At 34.0% G+C, this 25,155-nt stretch overlaps 1 protein-coding gene across 1 annotated transcript in view; it reads left to right on the forward strand.

Annotated features, from left to right (window-relative positions):
• The window catches only part of LOC136041354 (lysine-specific demethylase 6A-like), a gene marked incomplete in the record, with an annotated part of 159,744 nt that overhangs the window by 46,368 nt on the left and 88,221 nt on the right, over positions 1 to 25,155 (forward strand). Inside the window, 1 exon segment of the mRNA XM_065726000.1 lies at positions 711 to 819. Within this exon segment, the coding sequence (XP_065582072.1) occupies positions 711 to 819 (109 nt within the window).

Raw genomic sequence — 25,155 nt, forward strand, 5'->3', positions numbered from 1 at the left:
AGGCATAAAAATGAGCTAGAGCTATAGATTCTCGACTTTTTCCACAGAGAGCAATAAATTATTTCTTAGTTTCTTATGATCAAAAATCGTTCTAGAATCTTAAATTTGTTTGGAGGTTAAAATAGTGCCTGTTTAAAGAATGCTAGAGGTTTATTCTGCAATTACCTTTCCTTTGGCTTGGTTTGCATTTCAGTGTGATTCAATATGAAGAGAGAAGTGCTAAAAAATGATGACTTCATTTTTCAGTTAAATGAAAAGTTAAAATTTAAATTTAAAATTTAAATTTGGATCAGCAATGTGGCGACACTATTTGAAATTTGCCACAAAATGTTTTACCACAAAGGGGTAGTCTAGTACTTTAAGCACAGATTATCTATTAGGTGTCATAATAATTTGTGGTTTTAGATAGTAATGTTGCATGATGGAACGTTACAACTTTTTTCTTCTTGGAAAAGAAAAATATTCTCTTGAATTTTTCCTCTTTTATATTTTTTTGGGGACCATAAAAATATTCTTCTAAATATGATGTAGGATCTTTGTTTTTCTTCTAATAACTGGTGGAATATCACTATCCAATATGATACAAAACGCCTGTTAAGAACTGTTTTACGTGAAATTCTTAGTGAGTTCACGAAGCATCAAAAGATAACTTCTTCCATCTGCACATTACGGTTTTTACTTAAAAGTATGATCATTATTTTTTTTTTAAGCCCTGTCTGCCTACCAAAAATATAAGAAGCATGAGAAAACTGCTTGGAAAGATTCACACTTTTTGTATGGCTTGGGTCTGGTATACTACCATTTCAGAGCCTTTCAGTAGTAAGTAATTATGTGCATTTTTTTCTTTTCTTTTTTTAAAATTTGACTTATTTCTTTAAATCGACTATCTATCCCATTGTTTAGAAATGCATCGGTTCTATTTTAAACCCAGAGGTCTCTTTTCTAGTCCTTTGCTAATTGTATATGGTAAGGAAAGAAACTGTATATATTTTAAGGGAAAGAAACAACGCTGTTTTTCGGCAGAACATTTTTCAATGATTGGATCTAATGGATCCTAGGAAATATTAGTAACTATTGTTTTTGATTTTTTTTCCTTAGGCTTAATCTAAGTCTTCGATTTATTCTAACTCTCTCATTTTTATTATTGTTTGTTTTAATAACCATTATTATAGTATGTACTGCTTGCAACGAAAAAAAAACCTTAAAAACAAACAGTTAAATTTAGCATTCATTATCTTAAAACTAATGTAAAACACTTTATACTAATGTACCTTAAGTAAGAAACAGCACATGATAGCGGTAACCAAAGCTCAAAAAATCGTTCTGATAAAAATTAATCAAAAATTAATTAAAAAATTAATCACATTAAAAGTTTTGCTCTTGAGTTTAATTTAATGAAATTTATTAAATTTCATGTTTCTTAACTTCGCTATGAGTCTGAGAAAGTGAATGTAAACCTTAGAAAGTTTGTCTAACTTTCATAAAGGGGAAAAACATCCTCCAAAAAATTTACGATCTTGATGCAAACTTTAAAACCAAATCTGGCCTATCAAAGAACTATAAAGCTATGGTTTTTGAGCACCTATCTATAAAAATAGGAAAATATTGCACCTTTCCAAGAAGAATGGCTACAGATACGTGTTGGTTTTTTTTCTGTTCCTTTGTGTTTTTTTTTTTTTTTTTTGCAACTTTCATTGTATGGAACTAATTTGGTTATAAAATCGGAAGAAGGCGCATTTGAACGTTAAAACTTCTAGTAACCCTTTTCAGAAGCATAAAAATTATACCACAGCTAAGTCGTGTTTTTTTTTATCATTTTCTAGCATCAAGCAACAATTTTACACACAAGTCGGAGAAAAAATTTCTGTTGGGAAGTCTAGATAGCAAATCAATTTAAAATTAAAGTTATATATTGTGGTTACTAGTTTCAGAGGCAGTTACCGTGCGTGGTGGTTCATTCATTCCTAAAGTCTTTGCGAAATAAATATTCTGAAATGCAGACTCTTACGAAGTTATGTACCCAAATCATTTAAATGAAAAAATTAATGATCCCCCCCCAAAAAAAAAAAAATCTTAGACTTAGTGATGGCCTAGACCCTACAAAATTTTCTCTGAAGCTGTGCTAGTATCTGCCCTAAAATATTGACTATAAATCCGTTGCATTTGCCATTGTCTATATGAATTTATTAACTTAGCAGAATTATACAAAATTCTGTCCCGCTAGATTTTTTTGAATCGGAAGATCTAACGAAGGTTTTCCTGAAATTTTTTTTCTAATTTCCGAATTATGACATTCAAATACGTGAAACATGCCCTTGCATTGAAAGGGGGATTCGAAGCAAGAGGACCATTTAACATCCCTCTAGAAATTACTGTGAATGATCACGAATAAATGGGCATTTGTTTAAAGGTTGATTTAACTCAATTCATTCATTTGAAGTTTGATGAATAAATAAATGATTTAGGATTATGCGTTAGCTATTATGTAGGAGGAATGTTGAATATTTGTGCAAATGGGGGGGGGAATATTCCTGAAGCTTCAGAAAGTATATTTTACGTCCAAATCATCTAACTGTCTAGGAGCCTCGAGGTAAATATAGAAGGAGATTGAATACTGCTCTTTTTATATTTATATACATTTTTAATGCATTCTTATTATCCCCAGGTGTTGACACCCTTGTTGGTGTCCATGGGAGAAATCGTCGTAAAAAAAAAAGATTTGTTCAAGGAGCTCGAATTGAAGACAGTGGGAATGATGATGTTATAGTTCATTTCTGATGCTTCAGGTACCCCCCCCCCCCAGATCCTTATAAATATTTGGAGTGATGCACCTTTTTTATGTGAATCTACACTGAAATGAAAAAAAAAAATGTTAAAGAGGAAAATGCCGTCCTCCTTCTCATTTAAGTGAGTCTAGTTCAGACAGTTCATTGTAACAATATGCCCAAAATAAGTGATCAGCGGCTGAAAAGCGGATAATGTGAATTACTTCGTATATGAAAGGGGCTTTTCCTCCTCAATGTCCCGCTCTTTACGCTAAAGTTTCTTGCTGTTTTAAAAATAGAGCTAGGAGAAAGAGTCAAACTTTAGCGTAAAGAGCGAGATGTTGAAGTGGAAAAGGCTCTTTCATATACGGAGTAATTTCTGTTCGTTTTAAGTTTTAATGTTGCTCTTTACTTTCATTTAAAAAAACTTGTTTTTTATTTAATTTTAATATTAGATTTCATATTAGTAAATAATACATTGATAAATTGTACATGAATACGAGCTACTTTTCTGCTTCATTGTGTTTGTGAAGCTTTTGAAGGTTCATGGAAATCATCAGTTTGAAGCAAAAATATAACACAATACTGCTGCACATGATTATTAGCCTAAACAGGTCATCAGGGCCTGTTTAAGAGAGGGGTGACTGGGGGAATCTACTCAGGTGTCGTGGCAAGGTGGACGCTATCCTCCCCGACTGAAATCTAGTGTTTTCATAAATGTTGTCAAAATGTAAGATAGCCCTGCATTACTCAAGTATCCAAAGAAACAGATCAGTTTTCCTTAGCATACCTTTGCCTTTATGGCACTACGGCTCATTTTCACATGGCTTAGAAAGATCGACTCCAACTTCTCCCCTCCCCTTAGAGTATGACAAATTTATGCCTCTGATGCACGCATTTTACACACATGGTTGGTTAACTTTGCTTTTAATCCTGAAAAAAAAAAACTTATGGAGTCAGCTACTCCTGCCTGGTGTGGGTTTTGTAATACGGTGCTAGGCGTATCCATTGGAAATTTCCACCCTGAAAAATTCTCCCAGGAAAATACCCTCCGTTGAAAATTCCCCCAAATGCAAACCTTATCAGCAAAAGACAAAGCATGACAAATAAAAATAATGAAGAAAAGAAGGAGTTCTGGGATGCATTCCAAAACAAAAGCAGAATATGTGGCGTATAATATTATATAATGTTTTTTTTTCTTGGTTTTTTAATTAACATGGAACAAGCAAGTTCAAAATTTCCAAAACTCTTTATTCCTAATGAGGCTAGACTAACCATTTCTTTTCAATTTCAATGACATGGAGTCAGACTCCAAGCGGAAACCAAGCAAATTTCACATAGGTCAAATCAGAAAGCAAGTTAATCTCTTTAAAATTTATGTTATCATGCTATGATCATTCAACCACCAGCCCTACAAAAGACACAAACAAGAATAAATGAACTGAGATATAAAATAATTCCTATAGGATAAATAAAACGAAATATTCAATTGAAAGCAAGCAGCAACATTGAAACTTAAACCGCACATAATTATTCTGTTTATGAAGGAGGTTGCCCCCTCCTTAACACCTCAACTGTTGTGCTGTAACTATCCAGTGCATTCAATAAGTTTTTACTCCAATTCAATGGACCTTTGTAGAAAAAAAATATTAATATTTGGTTGAAAATTCCGATGAATTTAGTTTTTTTTAATAGAATTTTAATGATATATATATATATATATATATATATATATATATATATATATATATATATATATATATATATATATATATATATATATATATATATATATATATCATGAGAAGAGAAATCACCAATGCAACAGCACAAACACAAAAAAAAAAAGACAGAAGGAGAAAAGGAAGACTGTTTTCCTAAATTAGTGATTAATATAGACCAGCACATGAATGAGGCCTTAACCCTACTCATCCATACAAACATAGGTCAAACAGCATAGCCACACACAATCAACCATAAAGAATAATCCGTGGACAGGCAGTCATGTCGTCAATAAGTATAAGTCGTCATTTACCAAACAATAGAAAAAATAATATAGACAAATAATTCAGAGGCAACACCCAACATAAGGTATCATTCAAAATTGCTGGAAACAATGCTCCTCTGAAGATTTCCTTGTTAGGTTCATGCTGCCCCGTCTCGCCTTTTCTGTCTCTCTGCTAGCAGACCTATGACTAATGTTTTATGATACATAGAGAAGATTGTCAGAATAGGAAGAGCACTATTACCGCTCATTCAGCACTAAAAATAAAGACGTAGGCAAGAAATATTCATGGGAATCAAGAGAGATAAGATGGTCAGTTTCTACCCCTCCCCTGAACTCATTCTATATTTATCCGAAGACTTAACAAAACTAGGACACTCGAGCATTAAAATTCACACTTAAAGGCATCCACCCTCTTCCCTACCTACAAAATGATCTATCTCTCTGACATAATATCTGATGCACATTTACAAATCATTTTATATGATTCTATGAAATGTTGAGCAAATTAGTTTAGTTAAATGCTTTAAAATAAATCCCAGAAATGTTTGTCTGTAATAAGAAGGGGGCACCCTTTTTAAGGTTTAGCTTAAATGAAAGTAAGTGAGAGATTAATTCCTCCCCGCCCCCCCTAACCTGGCTTACCTCAGCCTACATAATGAACTACCGCCTTTTCTTCATAACTGCACAGTTATACTCACTTTCGCATTCTTTTGATTTATCTCAATTTCACTTTGGCTACTCAGTTTCGCAATTGTGGTGAAAGTTTCAGGGATAATTTTCTGGCGGGATTTCCCGTGGTGGGTCCCGCGGTCTAGGACTCGTAATGCTTAGTGTTTACCATCGTATGAACTATGTTCTATTGAGGCTTCAGGGACGCCATCCCTTTGCCCACAGAAGTTGGATTGTTCCTGGACGCTCCAAAGATACAACGATGAAATTATTTTACTTTCTATCAAGTTTGTTAAGATCTCTTGTCTCCTTTTGATGGAAGAACAAATGGCAAGATTTTGGAAAAAAATTTGAATAAAAGTTCCGCAGTTAAGATTATTAAAGAATGAAACCCCGAAATATCTGTTTTATCTATTATATAGAGGAGATATACTAAGAAGTAGCAGAGGGTGGGATGGTGGGACTCTTGCCCCTAGTGAAGTTTAAAGGAAAGTTTTATGTCCCCTTAAATTTATATGTTTTTCAAAGACTACGGTAACTTCGTCGGAAGGTTGATTAATTTGCTTGCTGAAAAATTTGCATACCATTTTATTACCAATCGAAAACTCCTTATGCTTAGGCCCGGGACAATGTCTTGGATTATTATTCGGGGATGGGGCAATAACACTCTAAAAATAGCTCAATTTTTTTAATAATTACAACTAGGTGCAGAATGCTTCTGTATATGACCTATTATCATCTCCTGTTTTTTGTTGCGGTTAATTTTTCTTCTTCTTTTTTTTGGGGGGTTGGGGGGCTTATTTGGGTAGTTAATAATTAATATGTTGGAAAAGTGCATTGAATCGTGATTAGAATGCTTCTGTTTATATTTTCTCTTGGAAATAATTAATCATTAAATAAATTTACGAATTTGTTACTAAATTATTTAGATTTATTTAAAATAAACTAATTTCTTTTCTAAATTTTCCCCATCCCCTTTGCTTAAATAATTTATTTATGAAATACTATTAATAATAATTAGTCATCGCAGCAAAAACTGCAAAGAGGCAAATGTAGCTTTGCACGCTTCTGCTCCACCCTTATTTATACAAAGCTTTACCCTTTACCCCTTACAGTGCTGATTAGACCAGGTAAGCCACACCCCCCCCCCCCAAATTCAGATTATGGGCGACCATAAAGTGAAGCCTTGGGCCAAAAGGATAACATGGAGTGATTACTTATGATAAATTATCTTCCAATTACCATTATATTTTAAAATAAAATATTATATTACCTTGTGCTAGCGTAGTGGAAACAACTGTGCTTCTCAGTTTGAGAAATTCAGTTTCCCACACGGTGCAAGGAAGTTGCACCGGAAATTTTGCGTAATAAAATTTTTAAAAGTTCCATTTTTAATTATAGTTCTTTTGATGAATAATAAAGTTATAATTAATAGCTCAAAGAGCGTTTTTTCGCCCATTGTTTTAAAAGATTCTCGTTAGTACAAGCAAAGAAATAAGAATTGTGGTTGGTCTCATTTAAAAAATTTGGGACTTTTTCCGTAAATTTCCCCCCAAATTCAGCCACCCCCCTCCCCAAATTCAGATTATGGGCGACTATGAAGTGAAGCTTTGGGCCAAAAGGATAACATGAAGTGATTACTGATGATAAATTATCTTCCAATTACCATCATATTTTAAAATAAAATCTTATATTACCATGTGCTAGCGTAGTGGAAACAACTGTGCTTCTCAGTTTGAGAAATTCAGTTTCCCACACGGTGCAAGGAAGTTTAACTGTTCATACATCGTAATAAAATTTTTAAAAGTTCCATTTTTAATTATAGTTCTTTTGATGAATAATAAAGTTATAATTAATAGCTCAAAGAGCGTTTTTCGCCCATTGTTTTAAAAGGTTCTCGTTGGTACAAGCAAAGAAATAAGAATTGTGGTTGGTCTCATTTAAAAAATTTGGGACTTTTTCCGTAAATTTCCCTCATCGGAAGGCCCTCTCCCACGCCTTTTCCTCCGAAGAACATCTGAGCAAAATTTTGAGATAGATATTTTGTTCCAACTAGTCCAAAGGTTAAATAACTATTACTCCGAGGTTGACACAACCCCACAACCACCGGGACAAGGGCTGTGCCCATTGTTTACATATTGTTTATTTTTGTATGGTTAAAAGGGGGTAATTTTGATCCTGGCTATCCAAAAAGTGGCAGACTGTTAAGGTGAAACTTTAAGGAAATGTTCAGAAGGATGTTGAAAGAAATGAAAGCACACTTTGTGAATTTTGGTTGTCAAAAAGGCACATAAATAAAATACAAAGAAAGGGCGAAGATATTAAGTTAAGGTATTGGCATTGTTGATACTGGATCTTCTGAAAGATATGTTGCTACCACTGCCAATACAATAATATTGCTGCTACTATTGTTCCTACTACTACCCCAACTGCAACGATACTAGTGTAATTAAGGCTATGGTTATGAAGGTGAAAATTCGACAGAATACTATGGAGGAATTTGAACTAAATAAAAACACACTTTGTGGATTCTGGTTGTCGAAAGAGCGTATCTAAAGAATGGATATGGGTATTAAGTTGGAACTTTAAGAGAATGCTTATAGGAGAACAGACGATGCTTAAAGGAGAACATTGTATATAATTTTGAAGTACAATCTCAATGTATCTCAACCATTAAACAAAGCCGGACCGAGATGCAAGTGCTCCGGAGAACATTTAAACTAGTAGAAACATAAGCGACATTAGATTTTTTCACAGGTAGACAAGTCAGATTTCTCTTGAACGCAGAACTTGGCTTCACCTTGGTAACACTAACTTTTAAAGAATCTAATTTTAAATTGATTTATTTCAATAATTATAAAATTAGTAATGTTATTATTAGATGTTTTTAGAAATCAAAAGTTAGTTTCAAAGCCTCGAGTTGGTTTCAAAGGCATTTTGAGAAAGTTTTTGCTAAAATACGTGTTCCAGGGTAATATTCACTGCCGGTGATCTGGTAATCTGCCTGCACTGCCTGGTAATCTGCCGGTGATGGCAGATTAAATGGGAGGAGCAGTTTGTACGTGCCTATAATGTAGTAGCCGAAAATTACTGAGTTTGATCGTACTGTATTAATTTATATACACTGAAGGGGAAAAAAATTTAACAAAAAGCTAACATGTACATGCCAGTGCTAACACTACTACTACTACTACTGTTATTAATACTTCTACTATCACTGCTACTTATCTACTCCAACTACTATTTCAATCGCAGCAACTAGTGAATTGTGAAGTATTAAAATTTAAAATAGTTAAATATAGAGGAATAATTTAAAATATTAAAAATGATTAAGACTTTAAGGAATAAATATCACATCATTATACTGATCATTATATCATTATACTGCCAATGGACTTCTATGCATATTTTTTCAGTGAACTGCAAATTGTATTCTGGTCTTGAGAAGTCATAGGGGTTGTGAGGGGATACTGACAATGGACTTTAATGCACATTTTTCAGTGAACTGCAAATTACATTCCGGTCTTAGAAGTCATAGGGGTTGTGAGCTCTAGTCATATTAATTTCTGCTCTTTTTGAGTTTGACTTGGTTATTTATTGTAATTTCTGTTCTTTTTGGTTTTTTAATGGTGATTTGTGGTAGTTGTATTCTTGGTAGATTTTTTTATTTCATTTCTTTCTATTTTTGATTTAATTGATTTTTTTTACTTTTCTTTGAAAAACTTATTTTGTTGAAAAAATGTTCAAATTAATTTAAGTTCGGTTTTAATCGATATAGTCGTTTGATTTGTTAAATTCTCTTTCGATGAGTTCAACATCTCCAGCAACAAGACCCGTAAGTTTCAACTTCACAAACAAAACTGTTCCTAATATATTGCTGATATGCGCTTTACAGCCTGCATACAGACGGCTTGTTGTGACTCAGTTCCCGCTTTAAAACTCTTCTATTCCCTCTTAAAAATCCACAAAAATTCACCTTCATAGTTTTAGGAATAGTTGTAATAGTAGTCACAGCAGTAATATTAGCACTAATAGTGCTTGTAGTAGTAGTAGAACAATTTTATTAGAAATAAACATTTCTTAATCAATAGCACAACATAAGCGAAGCTTGCGAGGCTGTGCTAAATTCAAAGAAAATAAAGAGACAATATGGAGAATAAGAAAATATGGAGAATGAGACCATATACCGAAATCAACAAGAAAACAAAAAAAAAAAAAAAACATAAACAATACACTCCCTTGCGTGACCCCAAGACAACAACAAAAAAAACAAAAAAATACATAAATATTACAAATGAATAAGCTATGTAAAATGTATTTTAGTAGTATTTACTTAGTAGTATTAATAGTAATAGCACTACTGCTAGTAGCAGCAGTTGCAATATTGCCTTTTGGTCAGTTGAACAATGTTCTTATCAAGTACTGGAAGTTTCAAATTAATATAATTTGTCATTGCTACTACATTGCCGATTCGGTATTGGATTTCCGATATGTCCTTTTGTTAACTTACATATTCATATACTTCTTTAAGTTTTCATCTTAATGCTGTTAGTCTTACAAGTATTTGCAATAAAAGTAGTTGTTGGATTAATAATAATAGTAAAATTTAGTAAAATATATAGTAAAATAGTAAATTTAATAGTAATAAAATAGTAAGTATAATAAATGTAGATATAATAATATTATATATAAATGTAATAAAATAGTAAAAATAGTAATAGTAATAATAAAATAGTAAATATAATAAGTATTTAATAATAATGTGAATAGATATAATAATAAAATAATTATTATGAAAAGAGAAATCACCAATGCAACAGCACAAACACATTAAAAAAAAAGAAAAAAAAAGGAAGACAGAAGGAGAAAAGGAAGACTGTTTTCCTAAATTAGTGATTAATATAGACCAGCACTTGAATGAGGCCTTAACCCTACTCATCCATACAATCACATAGGTCAAACAGCATAGCCATACACAATCAACCATAAAGAATAGTCCATGGACAGGCAGTCGTGTTGTCAATAAGTATAAGTCGTCATTTACCAAACAATTTAATAATAATATAAATAAATATAATAATATCATAATAATAATAGAAAAAATTTAACAACAATAATAAATATAAACATAATGATATAATATAGTAAATGTAATGAAATAGTAAAATATAGTAAATTATATATAGTAATTGTAAAATATCACGCCTGCAGCATGTTTCTTCAAACAACCATTTCAGCTCGGCAGATTTTCTGTCGTTATGCGTCAAATTTTCAAATCGCACCGCTAAATACACTTTGTTTTCTTGTGAGGCACAATTCGCGTGTTTTTGTCTCAGGATTTCTTCAAACAAACAAACTAGGTCACAAATCTTTCTCTGGATAAGGGAAGTTTTTACCACCATACAACACCAATCATAACTCTTTGCAAAAAAAAGTATGCATGGACTTGAATCCAAGCATACAAGTGAAGCATGGGCTCCCGTAAGGGGGAGGAGAGGAAGGGGTGCCAGCCCCTGGCTGAATGATCTGGTTTTGATCTTTCTATTATACAGTATTAGAAGTACTGATTAGACTGGATAAGCCCCCTCCCTAAGATTCAGATTATGGGCACCCATGGGGATTGGTAAATGATCCTTTGATTTAAGAAAAAGCCTATTGGGGTATTTTTTTTTTAGGTATTTTACTGAAAAATACTAATTTACTGTTAATTCTGCCTTATGACCTTTCTCTACCCTGTCCGGGGATGAACTGTTTTGGCCTCAAATGAATGACGAAAAAGCGCAATTATTGTCAAACTGTCATCATTTATATATAAGACCCTTTTTTGCCATATCGACTATTTTTTACCTTAGAACCCCATCAAAATAAACCTAAAACAATGTTTTTAATGTAAAAAAAAAATACTTTTGCTTTTTTACGAGTTGACTCTATCGAGAGAACAGGTATGTTTGGATAAGGTAGAAGGAGAATCTTCATCGAAATCTCATTTTCCGCTAATTTATTGCCCAGCAAGAATTATTCTTTTTACGAACTCTTTTAGACTTGAACCAACCCCCCTTCTTTTGAATACAATGTCCTCAGAATTATATTATTCTTTTAAAATATGTTTTTTAGGTAAAAAGGAAAAGGAAGAATATTCGCTCTCTCAACAGTTGAACAACAATTTACGCTTAGGCTATTTGTGGTTACGTCACAGACATATTACCTTCCCGTTTCTTCCTAGCGGCGGTACAACCGTTTAGTTTGGAGTTGAATATTGTTGTGAGAGGAAGGGGTGTGATAGTTTGAACATATGTTTTTTCTATGTTTATTTATCTTTGGATATACTTGGTTTGATAATGGAATTATGCATGTGTGATTGTGTAGGAGGTATGTTACAATTTTAATTTTCTAGCCAATTTGGAAGGTAGCCTAGGCCTAAATGCTTGGTATGGCTCATTAGCCTAGCTTCAGTTGGGCTATTTGGTAGAGTTCCAATTGATGGGCTTTTTGGTATCATGTAGGCTAATGAAGATAGGTAAATGAAACTTTGACAAATGAACTCAGGGTGTAAGATATAACCATGCAAGGTCTTGTCAAGATTGACTAATATGTGGTCTTCCCTTATTTTTGGGCCTTGACTAACATATCCAAAAATGATGAAAGGTAAAATTCTGGTTTTGCTACTTTTTATATCTTGGAAAGGGGCTAGGCTAGGAAAATGAAACTTCCAGTAGTGAATCCAGGGCCAAAAATGTACTCTAGGAAGATATTGGCAAGCTTCCTTGTTAACCCTCCTCTGACTTCTAAGGCATAGAAATTTGCATCTACTGAACAAGCTTATGCCTATTGAAATTTTGACAAGACAATATTTTAATTTTCTGTTATCAGTTTCTTATTCTCTGGTTTTAGTTCTGAAAATGCAATTCATGTTGTTTGAGTTGAATTTTAAACCAAATCAATGTATATGAGCCTCGTGTATTTGCTCAATAATTTATAAGATTTCAATCATCTACAAGTCTGTTTCTTAAATTTTGAAAAAAAAAACTTTTCAACTTAGGATAGCTTAAAATTTTTCTTAGATAACAGGACTTGTATTTTCAAGGACTAACACACACACACACCAAAAAAAAACAAACAAAAAAAATTGGGTAAAATTGGTGCAAACAGTATAACTGGGTTTCATATAAAGTGAAAATACCACTTGATGCCTTTTTTAATGCTGTTTACAAATATAATAATTGCTTCTACTGCAAATTTGGATTTAAGCACTTTTTGACCTCTTAAAAATGACCTAAATATGGGGTAGCCTATAAAAAATCTGTAATAGTTTAGAAACAAATTTGGGCTATATATTTGTGCATCAGGGGGGTGGGGGTAAAGCATAGCATATATTAAATACGTAAACTAACCATTGCTGTATTTTTTTTTTTCATTATGTGTTTGTGCACATCAAATTTTAATCAGAAATCACCAGTGCAACTGCACAAACACAAAAAAATACAACAATGGTTAATTTACATATTTGATATATGCTACCCTTTACTCCCACCCCCCTGATGTGCAAATATATAGCCCAAATTTGTTTTTAAACTATTACAGATTTGTAATGACCCCATATATAGGTCATTCTTAAGAGGCCAAGTGCTTAAATCTGAATTTGTGGTAGAAGCAATTATTATATTTGTAAAGAGCATGAAAATGGCATTGAGTGGTATATTCACTTTATATGAAAGCCAGTAATACTGTTGCACCAATTTTACCCAAAATTGTTATGGGTCTAGTGTATTTACAAAGAAGAAACTTCAATCCAAATATTATAGACTAAGGTAAAAAAACCGGTATCCAATTGAGCAAAATTATGTTAAACTAAAACCCTCACATCTTGTTACCAAAGAAAAGTTGAGAAGAATTGTAAAATTAAAAATCCAAGCTATATTAAATTTATTATTAAAATTATCATACAATTCTAGTTAATTGACTTCTTGCTATCTCAGAAAGGGTTTAGGTTAGGAAAATGAAGCTTTCGGGGATGGGTCTACCGGCTAAATTATGTCCCGGGAAGGTATTTTAAAGTACCCACCTCCACTCCTTCCCCCTCTAGAGGGCCCTTAATTTTCAGTTACTAGTTTCTTTTTCTCTGCCTTTAGTTCTGAAAATGCAATTCCTGTTATTTGAGTAGAATTCTGAGCCATATCTATGTTTTTTTTTCTTCAAAATTTAGGAAATGTATTTACATACCTTTAAAACCTTATAAAATCTGATTGAGCAAAATTATGAAGCTAAAAACAATTTTATTGTACTTCATTCAAGTAGAAGATCTATTTTGCAAGGTTTCACTTTTATAACACATATACTTTTAAAGGTCATCAAAGGTCAGGGCCCTCTAGAGTGAGAAGGAGTGGAGGTAGGTACTTTAAAATACCTTCCTGGGACATACTTTAGCCTGTAGACCCATCCCTGAAAGTTTCATTTTCCTAACCTAAACCCTTTCCAAGATAGCAAGAAGTCAATTAACTAGAATTTTACCAAAATTATTTAAGATCAAACACTTAAAATTATTAGTTTATTTACTTATGTACAAGGACCTGTTTTTGGAAATACCAATTATACTTTTTTGCTGTATATGTCCTTTTAGTGTTTCAGTTTTATTTGTATATTAACAGAAAGCTGACTTTCTTCTGATTCTAAAAATGTAACTTTTATTGCTTTATATTTATTCTGTAAATCACAAATATTAAGTATATATTTTTTTTCAATTGCTTGTCAAAACAGAGACAATATATCTAGGTTTATGTTGAAAAATTATTGGTAAAAATTTAACCATGAAGGTGGGGTTCTTGTCCCTGCCCTCACATTGCATCATGCTGTAGTAAAAAGGAGTGGTCCAAAAACCCATTGCTATTTTTCTGGAATGCCAAAGAAAAGTGGTTTTTCCCAAAAAGAGGTAATTTACCCTACATTGGCTAGACCAAAACAGTATTCCTAGTCAATAGACAGTAACCTACAAATAATAAAAGATAAATAAAATGTTTAGATTAAGTCCACAAGTTTGCTAATTAAAGAAGAGGCAGGCTAGCTGAACGTAAACTAGATTCTATTATTGATGCAGGGACAAAGTGAAAACACTACTCAATGGATTTTGTGCTCTTTTTCTAATATAAACATTTTTTCACTTGCAAATCAAATTAAATGGGTTCTAAAGTGATGCCTATATATATATTGCTTTCACTAAAGCGTTCATTTCTGCTATAATGGGCTTCAAGGGGGATGGCTTCCTAGTTCATATATCTAGCAAGATATTATATTCTCTGAGGCCAACCTGACTTTCATACATAATGATGATAGAAGGTAATAAGCTTACCTAAGCTATGGATGTCAGGTGATTGATTTTTCTTCTAACGATAATTTCGACAGGACCTGTGCCTGTGGACCTGTGTCCTGTCGAAATTATCGTTAGAAGAAAAATCAATCACCTGACATCCATAGCTTAGGTAAGCTTATTACCTTCTATCATCATTATAGCAAGATATTGCAGACATGCCCTTCATATTCTCTAAAATTTCCACCTTTATACCCTTAGTATTAAGGGCACTTGTATCATGCTAGTAGGAGCAGTAGTAGTGTTGTATTAGTAGCAGTATAAACATGTTGCCTTTTGGTCAGTAGAACATCCCTCTCAAGATGTCCTGGAGGTTTCAGCTTTATATGGTAAGAGTTCATTATTATGGTAGTTAAAGTTCTAGTTGGGGTAGTTTAGTAGTAGTAGTAGTTTTGGTTGTACTATTAGTAGTAGCATGCACATGTTACCTTATGGTCTGTCCTTTGGACATCCTCTGGAAGTTTCAACTTACTATCCAAATCCATTTTTCAGATATGCCCTTTTAACGATCTGTATGCACTTAGTGTGTTTTGATTTAGTTCAAACTGCCCCTCAATACTCTGTCAAATTTTCAACTTTTTATGCAAAGCCTTAATAGTACAGGCATCCTAGTAGTATTGGTGGTAGTAGGAACAGTAATAGCATTGTGTTGGTCTGGGACGGGCTTGGGGGGGGGCTGGTTGCCCTCCAATCAGTTTTGACTTATAAAAGGCACTAAAGCTTCTGATTTCTAATCAAATGAGCCCAATTCGAAGTTTCTCTGGCCAGTCGTTCCATATGAACTTTATATGCCCCAGGGCATAACTTACAAACCTTCCCCCTTGGGGGGGGACTGTGGAGGTATTGTTATATGTTTGATGGGATATTTTGAACAAAATAGCTACCTCACAATTTTCATCAGATGCATTTGGAGAAAAGAGGAATCAGGGGGACAGGCCAGTTGCCCTCTTATAACTATTTGACTCCCGAAAGAGAACTATGCACCTTCCAACAAATTAAATAAAAAAACTAATTTTTTTAGCTGAAAGTAAGGAGCGACATTAAAACTTAAAACGAACAGAAATTACTCCATATATAAAAGAGGTTGTCCCCTCCGCAATCCCTCGCTCTTTACGCTAAAGCTTTTATTTTGTTTTAAAAAGTAGAATTGTGGCAAAGAGTCAAACTTTAGCGTAAAGAGCAAAGGATTGCGGAGGGGACAACCTATTTTATATACGGAGTAATTTCTGTTCGTTTTAAGTTTTAATGTCGCTCCTTACTATCAGCTAAAAAAATTAGTTTTTTTATTTAATTTCTGAATTTTTTATTTAATGTTTTTGAATTAATGCATGTTTGGTTTTGGCTCTCCGAACATAAATTATTAAAATGAAATTTGTATATTAATTCTTTTTTTGGCTAAATGGCTTTCTCTTAGTTTTGATCAGACGATTTTGAGAAATAAGGGGTGGAGAAGGAGGCCTAGTTGCCCTCCAATTTTTCGGTTGCTTAAAAAGGCAACTAGAACTTTTAATTTTTAACGAACGTTTTTATTAGTAAGAAATATACGTAGCTTATAAATTAGCAACTTACGTAACAAAATTTCATAATCTTATATTTTTATTATGTATACAAGGGGGTTTGTATCCTCGTTAATACCTCGCTCTTTACACTAAATCTTAAGTTTTGTCCCAATTCTTTAAGAATGACCCCTGAATCAGAAAGGCCGTAGAATAAATAGTTGAAATTACTAAAAATACTTTAGCATAAAGAGCGAGGTATTTATCTCCTCCTAAATACCTCGCTCTTTATGCTAAAGTATTTTTAGAGCCCCTCATCTGCGTTATAATCTCTGTTCGTTTTAAGTTTCAATGCTACTCCTTCCTTTCATTTGAAAAAACGTTTTCATGTTTATTTTTCATTGTTTTCTTATAGTAATGCTAGAAAATCATGCGCCCTTTTTGAATTTTTCTTCCCTCATGACAGATTCCTCCAAGGAAAGATCCTTCAACATAGCCCCCTCCCCTCATCCCCACCCCAAAAACAAAATAAAATCCCCCTGAAAACGTCTGTACACTTCCCAATAACCATTACTATATGTAAACACTGGTCAAAGTTTTATAACTTGCAGCCCCTCCCCCAGGGATTGTGGGGGAGTAAATCATCTCCAAATACATAGTTATTATGGTTTTCGACTATGCTGAACAAAATGGCTATCTCAAAATTTTGATCCGTTGACTTTGGGAAAAAATGAGCGTGGGAGGGGGCCTAAATGCCCTCCAATTTTTTTGGTCACTTAAAAAGGGCACTAGAACTTTTCATTTCCGTTAGAATGAGCCCTCTTGCGACATTCTAGGACCACTTGGTCGATACGATGACCCCTGGGAAAAAGAAAAAAAAAAACAAACAAACAAATAAACACGCATCCGTGATTTGTCTTCTGGCAAAAAATACAAAATTCCACATTTTTGTAGATAGGAGCTTGAAACTTTTACATTAGGGTTCTCTGATACGCTGAATCTGATGGTGTGATTTTCGTTAAGATTCTATGACTTTTAGGGGGTGTTTCCCCCTATTTTCTTAAATAAGGCAAATTTTTTCAGGCTCGTAACTTTTGATGGGTAAGACTAAACTTGATGAAACTTATATATTTAAAATCAGCATTAAAATGCGATTCTTTTGGTGTAGCTATTGATATCAAAATTCAATTTTTTAGAGTTTTGGTTACTATTGAGCCGGGTCGCTCCTTACTACAGTTCGTTACCACGAACTGTTTGATTTAATAAAGCAAAACATAGTCAAACATGGCAGTAACTTTTTTTTATTATATTCATACGAAACAAGACAAACCTTTCAAACAGGGATAATGAAGGTTTGAAACATAGTAGAAAGACAATTGTTTAGCGAAACTGAAGTCTCTTAATTGCAGTCTGTCCCCTCCTCAACGCCCCGCTCTTTAGGCTAAAGTTTTACTATTTCTCACAACTCTACTGTTTAAAACAATAAGTTTTAATGTTGCACCTTACTAGCAGTTCAAAAAGAATTTTTATTTAATTTCTGAACGTTTTTGAATTAATGCATGTTTTGATTTTGGCTCACCGCACATGAATAATTAAAACAAAATTTGAAAATTAATTTATTTTTTTTGGTAAAATAGCTTTCTCATAGTTTTATCGGACAATTTTGATAAAAAAAAGGTGTGGGGGACGAGGCCTAGTTGCCACCCAATTTTTGGTTACTTAAAAAGGCAACTAGAACTTTTTATTCTTTTACGAACATTTTTATTAGTAATAAGTATACGTAAATTACGAATTAACTTACGTAACGAACTTGTATATTTTTATATTTTTATTAGGCATATGAGGGTTCGCCCCCTCGTCAATACCTCGCTCTTTACACTTAAGCTGGAATTTTGTCCTAATTCTTTAAGAATGACCCCTGAATCAAAAAGGTCGTAGATTAAATAGTTGAAACTACTACAAATACTTTAGCGTAAAGAGTGAGGTATTGTGGAGGAGACGAGCCCCCTAATATACATAATATTTTATTTTCGTTTTAAATGCTAGAAAATCCTGCGCCCCCTTCATGGAAATTCTCTTCCCTCGTGATAAATTCCTCCATGGAAAGATCCTCCCACGTAACTCCCTCCCCCGACCCGCCCCCCTTCAATGCAAAAAAATCCCCCTGAAACCGTCTGTACACTTACCAATAACCATTGCGATATATAAACAATGGTCAAAGTTTGTAACTTGCAGCCCCTTCCCAGGGACTGTGGGGGATTAATTCGTCCCTAAAGACATAATTATTAGGTTTTTCAATTATGCTGAACACTATGGCTATTAAAAAAATATTAAATATTGCTTGAATCCAGGATAATAGTTAATTACTTCCACAATATAGTGATGTAAACTTTCTACATTTTGTCATCTATGGTTCTGTGTCTGTGTTTGATTCCTCTCCGACACTTTTTTTTTACAATAATTGCAAAGATTGAAACAATTATTATTTAAGCATAAAAAATATCTTGATAAAATTGTGACGGAAGGTCTATTGTGGATGAAGAAAAAAGAAGGAATCAATGTTTCAAGATCTTTTCAAGATTAAGTTGCTGTTAGATAAACATAACTACGGCATTTTTTCTTCAGGATGTGTTTTTAATGGGCTTGAATGGGGAGCTGCTAACCTCCCGTGAAGGGTTTTCGACCACGGATGGCCGCTTTCAGGCCGTTCAAATCTAGAAATGGTATCAAAAAACTGTCATGCGGCACTTTACAATATCGCTATAAAGGCAAATTTACAAAAAAAACATATGGAGATTATCAAGAGCATTGAGCTGAGCTATGAAACATATCTACAGTGTTGCAGTAGCTGCTAGTCCTAGTAGTCAGTGGACTATTTAAGAATACCCACATACGCCTTCCTCGTTTTTCCGTACACAGGATATAAAATATCCAGTAGATGGTTTTTGACCATGGTGGATATGGTATTAGGCTAGTTCCCTTAAGAAATATCCCCTCGAGTGAAATTCCCCCTGTGTATAAAATGGACAGCCAAAGGAAAAGTAAGACAATATGAAATTAGTGGCAAATGTAGAAGGGTTATCCTTCAATAAGTTTCAAGCTCCTATCTACAAACATGTGGAATTTTGTATTTTTTTGCCAGAAGAAAGATCACGGATTCCTGTTTTTTTGTTTTTGTTTTTTCCAGGGGTGCTCGTATCTGCCCAGTGGTCCTAGAATGTCACAAGAGGGCTCATTCTAACGGAAGTTAAAAGTTCTGGTGCCCTTTTAAAGTGACCAAAAAATTTGGAGGGTACCAAGGCCCCCTCCCACGCTATTTTTCCCAAAATGCCGGATCAAAATTTTGAGATAGCCATTGTTTTCAACATAGTCGAAAAACCTAATAATTATGTCTTTAGGGACAAATTAATCCCCCACAGTCCCTGGGGAGGGACTGCAAGTTACGAACTTTGACCATTGTTTATATATAGTAATGGTTATTGGAAAGTGTACTGACGGTTTCAGGGGGACTTTTTTGCAATGAAGAGGGCGGGCTGGGGGAGGGAGTTACATGGGAGGATCTTTTCATGGACGAATTTATCATGAGGGAAGAGAATTTTCATGTAATGGGCGCATGATTTTCTAGCATTTAAAACGAAAATAAAATATTTCGTATATTAGGGGGCTCGTCTCCTCACCATGATACCTCGCTCTTTACGCTAAAGTATTTGTAGTAGTTTCAACTATTTAATCTACGACCTTTTTGATTCAGGGGTCATTCTTAAAGAATTAGGACAAAATTCAAGCTTAAGTGTAAAGAGCGAGGTATTGACGAGGGGGCGAACCCTCATATACCTAATAAAAATATAGAAGTTCGTTACGTAATCACGTATACTTATTACTAATAAAAACGTTCGTAAAAGAATAAAAAGTTCTAGTTGTCTTTTTAAGTAACCAAAAATTGGGTGACTAGGCCTCCTTCTCCACCCCTTTTTTTTTTATTAAAATTGTCCGATAAAACTATGAGAAAGCTATTTTACCAAAAAAAATAATTTTCAAATTTTGTTTTAATTATTCATGTGCGGTGAGCCAAAATCAAAACATGCATTAATTCAAAAACGTTCAGAAATTAAATAAAAAAAAATTCTTTTTGAACTGCTAGTAAGGTGCAACATTAAAATTTATTGTTTTAAAAAGTTGAGTTGTGAGAAATAGTAAAACTTTAGCCTAAAGAGTGGGGCGTTGAGGAGGGGACAACCCCTTTTATATACGGAAGAATTTCTGTTCGTTTTAAGTTTTAATGTCGCTCCTTACCTGCAGTTAAAAAACTTTTTTTTAGTTTAATTTTGTGGAATAGACATTGCAGTTTTTACTTTTATTGCTGAAATTTTAAATGACTCCCTTAGCATGCAGTTTTGACAATTTTTATTATGCAGAGCGAATAAATACATTTTTGATGATTCTCTTTGGGAGCAAAATGAATATGTGAAACTTTGATTAAAAAAAGGACAAATAAACGTATGTATCAGCATTAAAAGATGTTGGGAAAACTTGTGGCAGTCCTGATTAGAAGATTTTGAGACTGCAATTAAGTGACTTCAGTTTCGCTAAACGATTGTCTTTTTGCTATGTTTCAAACCTTCATTATCCCTGTTTGAAAGGTTTGTCTTGTTTCGTATGAATGTAATAAAAAAAATGTCACTGCCATGTCTGACTATGTTTTGCTTTATTACTTTTATTGGAAGGTGCACTTTCCTTCCTTCCATGGGGGTGCAATAAAAGACCTAATTGTATATAGTTAAACTGTAAAACTGTAAATTTCATTGTAAGGGACAAGCCATTCTGGATCTCCAATTGCTGGCTAAAACTGAATTTTAGCCCTAAATAATTTCTGAGACCTCTTAAATTTGTCGTTAAAAAAGGAACTGTCAAAATATTGGGCTTTTTTAAAACCAAGTTATGCCATAAAGCAGCCTACATTATGTTCGGTTGTGTCTTTTTTTTTCGCTTTGTGTTCTGCCTGTGTTTTAAAGGGAGCTACAACCAGTCATTCGAGATTTTTTTTTTTTAATCCTTGCAAAATTGCTAGAATATATGATGCAAACAACAGGATTGAAAAGTTGCAATAATTTGACTTACAGATCGGATCGTATTGAAATCAATATTTGAGTCAAATTTGAAACGAACACAAATAACTAAAAGTAGGGGTTAAGTTACTACCAATCTCCTTCTCCTCTTAGGCCAAACATTGTAAAGACTATTGTATAATTTGCGACTTATTAGAAATAGCATTTCCTATCTTTATTTCTCATAGCATCGATGGAAATTGAAATGAAATACAATAGTCAATATAACCATAAAAACTAACAAATATAAACTGTGAATTTCACCTACAATGATATTAATTCCTGAAATCTCAGTAAGTCAAAATCCAATTTAGCAAAATATTTTATATTTCAGTATTTTATTATATTGGATATACGACTCTCCTTGACTACTTGTGGTCATTGTGTTGGCCGTGTAATGTGTTTTCATAGCTGGGTTTCATCTCTGAATCCCAAATTACCGAACTAAACAAAACATTATATAAAAGGGTTTTAACTACATTTAGTAAAGAGTAAATAACGCAATAGCCTTTAGAAGGTTTCAGGGTGTTTTTCTTTTTTTTTTGGCTTAAGAATTACTTTGTTAGATTTTAATCTAAATTCTTTGGTTGAAAAGGTGGTCTGAGTGTTGATTGTTTTACATATACTTATTGCATAATTACTGCTGAATTTGAAATCGATGTTTAGGACGATTTCTGAACCAAGTTTTTGAATCAAATGCAAGTTTTCTGGAATCATACTCATAAGAATCCTCCTAGAGATTGTTCCAAAAATTATATGTGAATGGAAACTTTATAAGAGTAAAAGTGTATATCGGAGGCATAACTCAACTTTCTTTATTTGTGACTTGTTTAATCCATATTGGTAACTTTGCCCTAAACATATGGATGGTGTTTAAGGGAAAATAGGCCTCTTCGACAAACTGGAAATAAAAAAAAGAAGTTAAATATCCTCTCCCAATATTCCCTGTCAGCTTCAACTTAATACCTTTTACCACCTTTGGACAAACCTACAACTTTCGTTAAAAGTTTCATCTTAGAGCTCTTTTTCAGCCTGGGTACACATAGTGTCTTATGATTTAGTTCATCATCCTCATCCATACCCACTGATAATTCCAATTTCTCCCTTTTTATTATGAACACTGTTTAAACCATTACAAATTTATGTTATTTATGGTCATTTACCCATTGTCATTGTTCATTTTTCCTCACTGGAACCATATTTATAGGAGTTTGCGATTATTTTGATCAAAACAGCTTTTTAATTTTATCAACTAATTTCTTTAGAGGGCAGGGGGGGTTAGAAAATTAATGAAAGGGAGGGGCTTAGTTACTCTTGGATCGCTGTAGACTTGTGAAAAGCGCACCATAAGTTTAAATTTCAATCGATTGAGTCCCCTCTGGCGTTCCTATGATGGTTCCTTATTAAACAGTTTGTGGTAACAAACTGTAGCAAAGAGCCAACCGGCTCAATAGTACCCAAAACTCTAAAAAACTGAATTTTGATACCAATAGTTACATCAAAAGAATCCCATTTTTATGCTGATTTCAAATATATTAGTTTCATCAAGTTTAGTCTTTCCCATCAAAAGTTACGAGCCTGAGAAAATTTGCCTTATTTCAACAGGAGGAAGCACCCCCTAAAAGTCATAGAATCTTACGAAAATCACACCATTAAATTCATCGTATCAGAGAACCTTACTGTAAAAGTTTCAAGCTCCTATATACAAAAATGTGAAATTTTGTATTTTTTCCAGAAGACAAGGTCACGGATGCGTGTTTATTTGTTTTTTTTTTGTTTTTGTTTTTTTATGGCACTTGGTGTTAACCAAGTGACATACAGCGATCGCAAATTCTGTCGGTCTGTCTGTCCCGGTTTTGCTACTTCAGGCACTTCCAGGCCAGCTAGGACGATGAAACTTGGCATTCATATCAGTGACCGGACCAGATTAAATTAGAAATAGTCGTTTTCCCGATTTGACCATCTGGGGAGGGGGATTGGGGGCCGGTTAATTCGAAAAAAATATAAAAAATGTACTATTTTTAACTTACGAACGGGGGATGGGATCTTAATGAAATTTGATGTCTGAAAGGATATCGTGTTTCAGAGTTCTTATGATAAATCCTGACCAGATCTGGAATAATTGGGGGGAGTTGGAGATGGGAGCCTAAAACCTTGGAAAACGCTTAAAGTGGAGGGATCGGGATGAAAGCTGGTGGGAAAAACAAGCAGAAGCCCTAGATACGTTATTGACATAACCGGGACGGATCTGCTCTGTTTGGGGAAGTTGGGGGGGGGGGTTAACTCTGAAAAATTGGAAAAAAATGAGGTATTTTTAACTTACAAAGGAGTGATTGGATCTTAATGAACTTTTAAGTTTGGAGAGATATCTTGTCTCAGAGCTCTTATTTTAAATGCAGACTGGATCCGGTGACATTGGGGGAATTGAGGGGGGACCTAAATCTTCGAAAATGCTTAGAGTGGAGGGATCGGGATGAAACTTGGTGGGAAAAATAATCACAAGTCCTAGATATGTGATCGACATAGCCGGATCGGATCTGCTCTCTTCGGGGGAGATGGGAGGGGAGGGTTAATTTTGAAAAATTAGAAAAATGAGGTATTTTTAATTTATGAAGGAGTGATCGGATCTTAATGAGATTTGAAGTTTGGACGGATGGTGGGAAAAATAAGCATACGTCCTAGATAGGTGATTGACATAGCCGCGATGGATCCGCTCTCTTTGGGAGAGTAAGGGTGGAATGTTAATTCTGAAAAATCAGAAAAATGAGGTATTTTAACTTACAAAGGAGCGATCGAATCTTAATGAAACTTGATTTTTGGAAGGATATTATGTTTCAGAGCTCTTATATCAAACTTCGACCTTATCCGCTGAAAAGGTAGTTAGGGGGGGGGGGGGCTAAAATCTTGGAAAATGCCTAGGAGTGGAGGGATGGAGATGAAACTTGGTGAGGAAAATAAGTACAAGTCCTAGATACGGGATTGACATAACCCGAACGGATCTGCTCTCTTTGGGGTGTTGGAGGGAGGGAGGTTAATTCAAAAAATTAGAAAAAATGAGGTATTTTTAATTTGCGAAAGAGTGATCGTATCTTGATGAAATTTCATATTTAGATGGACCTCGACACTCAGATCTCTTATTTTTTATCCCGACCAGGTCCAGTGTCACTGGTGGGGGGGGGGGACCGAAAATTTTGGAAAACGCTTAAAGCGGAGAGATCATGATGAAACTTGGTGGAAAGAATAAGCACAAGTCCAAGATAGGTGACTGACATAACCGGAACGGATCCGCTCTCTTCGGTGGAGTTTGGGGGGGGGGGGAAATTCGGAAAAATTAGAAAAAATGAGCTATTTGTAACTTACGAACGGATTATCAGATCGTAATGAAATTTGATATCTAGAAGGATCTTGTGCTTTAAAAACTCTCATTTTAAATGCCGACCAGATCCGGTGACATTGAAGGGAGTTGGAAGGGGAAGCCGGAATTCTTGGAAAACGTGAAATCGAGTATCACGAATGGGTGATTGGATCTCAATGAAACTTCATATATAGAAGAATCTTATGTCTCAGATGGTCCATTTTCAATATGAATCGGATCCGGGGACATAGAGGATTGGAGGGGGAAACAGAAATTTTGGAAACCGCAAATCCTGGAAAACGCTTAGAGTGGAGATATTGGGATGAAACTTGATTGGAATAATAAGCACAAGTTATTGATACGAGATTGACATAATGTGTACGGATCCGTTCTCTT

Source organism: Artemia franciscana, unplaced genomic scaffold, assembly GCF_032884065.1.
Source record: "Artemia franciscana unplaced genomic scaffold, ASM3288406v1 PGA_scaffold_168, whole genome shotgun sequence".
Classification (NCBI taxonomy): Eukaryota; Metazoa; Arthropoda; class Branchiopoda; order Anostraca; family Artemiidae; genus Artemia; species Artemia franciscana.